This window comes from Hyaena hyaena, unplaced genomic scaffold, assembly GCF_003009895.1.
Source record: "Hyaena hyaena isolate Hyena2069 unplaced genomic scaffold, ASM300989v1 scaffold_1842, whole genome shotgun sequence".
NCBI classification, from domain to species: Eukaryota; Metazoa; Chordata; class Mammalia; order Carnivora; family Hyaenidae; genus Hyaena; species Hyaena hyaena.
In genome coordinates, this window is record NW_024082462.1 from 63,548 (window position 1) to 71,201 (window position 7,654).

Consider the following 7,654-nt stretch of genomic DNA (forward strand, 5'->3'; position numbering starts at 1 on the left):
CCCTCAAGTTCCATCCATGTTGCTACACATGGCCAGAATTCATTCAAGAAGATGTGGTTTATCTATACAATGGAATGCTACATGGCAATGAGAAAGAACAATATGGATATTATCACATTCCATTGAATCACTTAGTTCTCTAAATATCCCCTCATGGTCTAGATTTTTTTGTATCTCTTTTTCTTAGCTTCTTCTTTTTCCATAATTTTATCTCCTCTTTCACTTCTTCTTCCCTCTATCTCTTAGGTCCTTGCGGTCACTGCCTCTAGTTTATTTTGCACCTCATTTACAGCATTTTCTAATCTGAATTATCATTTTAGAATAAAATTCATATGAAATATGAGTCTTCTCATGGATAGCTATTTCTCTACTGCTGCTGCTGCTAGAGGGTTTTGTAGGATTCTTCTGCTTATTCCGCATGGTCTTTATTGCTGTTCAGCCAACACATCAAACTTATCCATTGAAGCTTTCTGGGAACCCTCTTCCCCATATGTGTCCTGACAGTGACCCCCTGGCTCTATTCATCTCTCTGCTCAAAAGCCCTCCTGGACTACTCCTTCTAAAATAGCATTTTGAATCACTCTCCCCATCTCTGCATTATCTTTCTTTCTTTTTTAAATTCACCCTTATTGAGGTATACTTATGTTATAAGATGGTTTTTACCTCATGGTGATTTAATATTTGTATATATTTGTGAAAATGTACCCTTCCCCATCTAGTTAGTTTACACATCCATCGCATCACATATGTGTCTTGTGGTTTGGTGAGAACATTTCAGTTCTACTCTTTCAGAAGATTTCAGTTATGAAATACAGTGTTAGCAACTCTTGTCACCATGTTTTCCATGAGATCCTCATGTCTTATTCATCTTCTAGCTGAAGTTTGTGCCATTTTACCAACCTCTCCCTATCCTCCCCCCACCTCCTGCCCCTGTCATCCACTTTCCACACTCTATTTCAAAAAGTTTGATTTTTTTAAAGATTCCTCATATAGTGATATCATGCAGAATTTGTCTGTCACTGACTTATCTCATTTAGCATAGTGACCTCAAAGTCCATTCATGTTGTCATAATAGCAGAATGTCCTTACTCATGGGTGAGTAATATTTGATTATAATAATATTTGATTATATATAATCAAGTGTCTATATTTGTATGATTTTATTTATTTCTGAGATCTCTCTCTTGTTCCATTGATATACATGTCTGTATATATATATACATATATATATATAATACCACAGGCCTTTGATTAATATGGCTTCGTAATATGGTGTGAAATCAAGTAGCGTGATGCCTTCAACTTTGTTGTTCTTTCAAGATTGCTTGTGCAATTCAGGTTCTTTGGTGGCTCCATACAAATGCTAGGGTTCTTTGTTGTATTTCTAACATTGGATTTTTAATAAGGATTGTATTGAATCCATAGCTGGCTTTAGGTAGTATGTATATTTCAAAAATACTCTTCCAATTCCATGAGAGTGGAATGTCTTTCCACTTATTTGTGTCCCCATATATTTTCATCAGTCTTGTACTTTTCAGTGTACAGGTCTTTTACATCCTTGGTGAAATGTATTCCTAGGTATTTTACTCTTTTTGATGTGATTGTAAATGAGATTAGTTTTCTTAATTTCCCTTTCTAGTAGTTTACAGCCATAGTATAAAAATGATGTATTTTTGTTTATTGATTTTGTATCCTACAACTTTACAGTATCGTTCAGTAGTTCTCCTTTATGGTGAAATCTTTAGCATATTCTATATATGATATCATGTCATAGGCATATACAGACAGTTTTATTTCTTCCTTCCTGATTTGGTTGCCCATATATCTTTTTCTTGACTAATTACTATAGCTAGAACATCTCATACTGCGTTGACCAGAGATGATGAGGGTGGGCATCCACCACTGGGTAGGATGTTAGATTCTCACCATAGGCCTTTAGCATATGGTGGTGCAGGCCAATTCAAAGACTGAGGCAGTTCTCACAGGGACCCATTTCTCATGCAAAAGAGGGCAGGGGAGTGTGCCTCCTTAGAAAACCCAGAGAGGCTGGGGCAGAGACCTGGAACACTGGTCCTACTTATGATAGGGATGGTTGGGGTTTATGCCTGAAGGACCATCATCCCCCAATAGTGCCTTCGCATCGGTGGCACTAAGGAGAAATGGCAGTGCTGCAGTAAAAAACTGGAGATTATTCCTGGAGAAGGGGAGCCCAAAATGGAAACACTGGATGTTTTCTAATACTGCAATTGGGGTGGACAAATAAATTGGAAAATAGTGATAACTAAGAAAAGATTTGGGTCCTATGTGTACTGAGACTTTATAGAAAGTTTATTCCCAGTAAGATACAATGATACAAAGGACAGAAAGTTTTATGTTGATATTTTAGTTGACAAACAAGGGTATAAAGCATGACTCATAGTTTTTACACAACTACCGTAAATGTGCACATAAAATCATAGATGAAACAGGTGAAAGTTATGTTATTCTGGCAGTATTTCCTTTGATGTTGCCGCTACATCATAAGACAGTCTAGTTTCTCTTGTATCCTCAGAGCCAAAGAAAATCTACAGCTTTGTAAGCAGTGACAGTAATGAGGGTCCTCCTTAAGAAGTAGCTGCTGTTTCTGGAAAAATGACAAATAGCTAATATTATTCTCTCTTACAAAGGAATTGTTTTCTTTTAAACACAGATCTGTCTTTGTGTCACAGAACTGAAAGCTAAGAGTAGAAGTAGCCTCACATGTATTTAGGACAAGTTTATTGCCAACAGAATTAGGAACATTTTTAGTTTTCCAACCTTTTAGGTTTTTTAGTTTTCCAACCATTTTTAGTTTCCCTTGTGGGGAAGGGACTTTGTACCTATGTCTATAATTTCTAGCAGTCCTGTTTGCTTCTAAAAACAGTTTTGAGGCACTAGATAACTAACACAACAAGAGTAAGATGACTTTCCCCAAATTTGTGGTAATACATGGTCTTGTAAAATTTTTCCATAGTATTCCAGGGAGTCTCCAGCATTTGAACCTGATTAACGGAGGTCATCTTTGGGTCCAAGGTGTCAGCCACTAACCTAGAAGACCATTCATGACTTCCTGAGGTGCTAGAGGCTGGGTATGTTGCCTCATCCGTCGATGTCATCCGAGGGAGGTCTCAGGCACCTTTGCAGACAGGGAAAGGCATGTGCTATGACACTGAGACATTGTTTTTCCTTCTTGCCATTGTCAGCAACTCCCTCCCAGTGACGTTTTCACATTGCAGCTACGCTTTGTGTCTGTTCATGTACTGTGGCTCTTTGGTGGGCTACCCACCATGTATTTGCTACAAGTTTTGTCACTTTCCTAGGAGCCAAGGTTTTCTCCCTTGGGAGTGATACATGTGATATGAATGTATACACTTAGGAAATAAATCAGGTACTCAGTGTGACCCAAACTTTAGTATAGATGGGAATAAATTAAGAGGAAATCTATAATGAAGTTAGCAGTCATTATTTCTAGGTTGAGATAATGAGAACCTTTTTATTTCTTTTGTTTTTTTCATGTCCAGATACACACTTATAAAAACTCTATAATATTATGCATATGAAAAAAATTCTATATTTCCCTTTTCTTAGGTTGCAAATGTCCTAAATATTAAAAGCCTGAAGATGTTGTTCCAGTATTCATCCCCAAATGAACCTTTAACATATTCTGTAGAATAACATTTTAATGTATATTTATTAAAATGATTAAATCACTTAATAATACTATAGATAATTACAGAGTATGCATTGCATGTTAGAAGTCAATTTAGATACAGCAAAATTTCACATGAATAAGAGGCTCTATTTTGTTAAAAAGTTAACTAATGCCTTTTCCTCAAACACCTATAAATACATATATAAGATGAGACAATGCCAATATAGTGACAGGAGAAGGTTTTGGAGGGAATTCAAAGGAGAAATTATGAGATTGGCAATGACATTTCTCATGAGGTAAGATATCAGCTGAGTGTAGAAGTCGAGTATGAGATTTTTAAGTGACAAACTACTTGTTTATCAAGACTGGGATGAGCTTTTCTCACAAAGAAAAGTTGATATTCATTTCCAGTGACCAGACCGTCACCATGTTATATGTTTTCTTCTCAAGGTCCTTACAATTCCATGAGGTTTATATTCTCTCTGTGCTTTCCTGTGTTTGGGAATCATCATCCTCTTACAGTACTTTTTTTTTTTAAATGTTTTATTTATTTCTGAGAGAGAGAGAGAGAGACAGCATGAGCAGGGGAGGGTCAGAGAGAGAGAGAGACACAGAATCCGAAACAGGCTCCAGTCTCTGAGTCGACAGTCAACACAGAGCCCGATGCGGGACTGGAACCCACGAACCGTGAGATCATGACCTGAGCCGAAGTCGGACGCTTACCGACTGAGCCACCCAGGTGCCCCTTTCAGCTCTTATTTTTATCAAGGCTTACACCTCTGGCAATTTTAAGTTACCAAAAAAAGAATAACAACTTTAGTTTTTTTCATGTGGAATCCTGGAAACCAGGAGGCTTAAATACAAGAGAGAAAAGACCATTAACAGTTATAACCCCATATTCACACCGGCATACTCTGGGTAGATGGTGGCTTACTTGGTCTTGAAATCAGAGAGCACAAGCACTATAAATGTGAAGACCATGTGAATCCACATGCAGAGGATTTCCAATCTCTGAAATGGTAAACTTGTAGAGAAGGGGATAATTTTTTCTCCCAGTAGAGATACTTAGAATTTGAATGTATTTCCTAGTTAAAAAAATAAAGGTAAAAGATAATAGGGAACAAACATGACATTGCTAAACTTCTGTTTTGTAAAATAAGAGCATCAAGCTCCTTTGCAAAACTTACCATTGACTGTCACCGTAATTCAATAAAAGAAAAAGAAGAGGAATTATAAAACCAAAGATCAAGGAGATCATATTAAATGAAGAATCACATTTTATATTGATTTCATGTCATGAAACTTCTCATTTCCTTCATTAATCTTATCTAAGAGCCTTGATAAACCATGATCCATTTATTTTCCCATGTCTATAGGATGGAAATTAATTAGAATCTATAAAACCAGGTACATTTTCTGTTTAGAGACTCTACGTCTCCCTATTCTCTTTAACAGTGGTTCTCAAACTTTAGCCTGATCGCCTGTAGTGTTGGCTGAAAACATCAGTTGCCAAGTCCACCCTGTATTGTTGGCTCAGTAGGTCTGTGGTGGGTCCAAGGTTGTTCAGTTTTGATAAGTTGCCAAGTGATGCTTTTGGTGCTGCTCCAAGGGCCACGTGACTTTACAGGAAAAAGCCCAAACTCCTCTGTAGGCCATGGGTGGGAAAAGTTAAGCTACTCTAAAAAAGACACTCCAAAATAGAATGGATTTATTAATATTAAATAATAATGATGATTTTTCTGCTGTAAGAGTCTGGAGATATTGCTCTGCTGTTGGATGGTTGTGGTCCATTCCTTCTTAGGGATACTGGCAAACTAGAAACCCTCGGCATTCACATCCCAGACAGCAGGAACAGGAAGGAGAAGGGTGAGAGTAAATGGCTTCATATCTGATAAGATAACACAGGACTCAAACCCACTGCTTTCCTGGCATTGTGTTGGTGGAAGCCAGTCTTGGAAATGTGATATGCAGTGGTATCCCTAGACCCAGTTAAAGCTTGAGGGAGAAGGTGGATGTGTATTCGAGGGCAGTTGATCTGCACCAAAAAGGCCCCAGTGACAACAACAGGTGGATAAAAGGTAGTGTCATTGTACATAAAAGTGGAAAATCTGGAAGAAAAAGTCAGGGTCCAGTGTAATCCTACATTAAATAAGTTTCCATGTGAAATATTTATACTTTGTACATATATTACTGTACTTAACCACTATTCATAATTCTATATTTACTTATCTGTAGTTCCTGATTAGTCTTGAAGTATTTTAAGTGTACAAATTGAAGTTTCTTTATGTATTTGCATCTCTATCTCCTTATAATTCTGTGTATTTGTTTACTTATTTACAAATCAGTACCTAGCACAATTCTTAGTACAAGGTAAACATCCATAAGTGCTCTTTCTGTAAATGAATCTTTGATATTCTGTTGCTAAAGTTCAGTGTTATTTCCTTAAATCTCTTCCATCTAACTCATGACTTTGCTAACCATTTTTCCACATACAGTATTCTCTTTACTGCACTCTTCACATCTTTGTTTCTTAAAGTGTAGATCAGAGGGATAAGGGTGGGTGTAACAATTGTGTAAAAGAGTGTAAAGAACTTCGCCTCATCTTGGGATGTGCTATTCTTTGGTTTCATGTACATATAAATGATTGTTCCATAAAACAGAGTTACCGCAGTGAGGTGGGAACCACATGTATTAAGGACCTTTCGCCACCTTCCTGTTGACTTGATCCTCATGACAGCTTGAGTGATAACTGTGTATGAGATGAGAATTAGTGATAAAGGTACCAGAAGAAATATCACTCCAAGAGCATAGACAACGACTTCAATTACTTTTGAGTAGACACAAGACATCTTGAGAAATGCTGGCATCTCACAGACAAAATTGTCCACCTTCCTGTGCCCACATCTTGGCAACTTCAAAGTCATGGAGCAAAGAATTAAGGCACCGACAAGACCACCTAACCAGGCGGTGAGTACCATCTTCTGGCAAAACTGAGGGTGCATTATTACTGTATAGTGAAGAGGTTGACAGACTGCGGCGTAGCGGTCATAGGCCATCACAGCCAAGAGAAGACATTCTGTGGCTCCCAAATCAAGGGCAAAGAAGAATTGTAACACACACCCTCCAAAGGTAATAGACTTGGTCGGACCCCATAGATTTACCAGCATCTGTGGGACAATGCTAGTTGCATAACAGAGGTCCAGGAAAGACAAATTGGATAGGAAGAAATACATGGGAGTGTGGAGCTGGCTGTCTAGGTTAGATACAAGAATGATCATTGTGTTTCCTCCCAGAGTCACAATATAGAGGATGAAGACAATCCCAGAGATGACGTGTTCTAATTGGGGCTGATTAGAAAACCCCAGCAAGATGAAGTCTCTCATGGAACTTCCATTGTTTGTGTTCATGACTCCTCATGAAGCTCTAGGAGACAATACCATGGTAATAAAAAGTAGCATCAGCTGTGGGTAGAAATAAAAATCTCTAAAGTTACATGAGTATCCCAAATTCACTTGTTTTGTGCTCTCTCCCATTCAGAACACCTCTTTAGCAGTTTCTGTGTCACTGCTCAAAGACTCTCTGTGTGTATTCATAACAAGAGTTCTTAAAATAATATGGTCGAGACGCCTGGGTGGCTCACTTGGTTAAGTGTCTGACTTTGGCTCAGATTATGATCTCACTGCTCATGAGTTTGAGCCCCATGTCAGGCTCTGTGCTGACAGCTCAGAGTTTCTAGTCTGCTTCAGATTCTGTGTCTCCCTCTCTGTCTGATCTTCCCCCAATCATGTGCTGTGTCTCTCAGAAATAAGTGAATATTAAATTTAAAAAAATAAAAATAATATTGTAAACCCAATCATACTGAATTGCAAATGATTGAAAAGGCTTGACATGCAATGACACATATGTTTCTATGTTTTCTGGAGAAGCAATAAGTCCATAAATTTAAAGATATAATTTAGGAATGGAATATAGTTTGAGTTGTTC

The 7,654-nt window shown here is 37.8% G+C and overlaps 1 protein-coding gene across 1 annotated transcript; it reads right to left on the reverse strand.

Moving 5' to 3' along the window:
- Window positions 1-6,132: 6,132 nt before the first annotated feature.
- LOC120226774 (olfactory receptor 2W1-like) lies at window positions 6,133-7,077 on the reverse strand. The gene has a single exon (XM_039224938.1). The coding sequence runs from the start codon at window positions 7,075-7,077 to the stop codon at window positions 6,133-6,135; it is 945 nt and encodes a 314-aa protein (XP_039080869.1).
- Between the last annotated feature and the right edge of the window lie 577 nt (window positions 7,078-7,654).

Coding starts and splice junctions, on each gene's coding strand:
- LOC120226774 (XM_039224938.1), bottom strand. CDS start 7,077: ATGAACACAAACAATGGAAGTTCCATGAGAGACTTCATCTTGCTGGGG.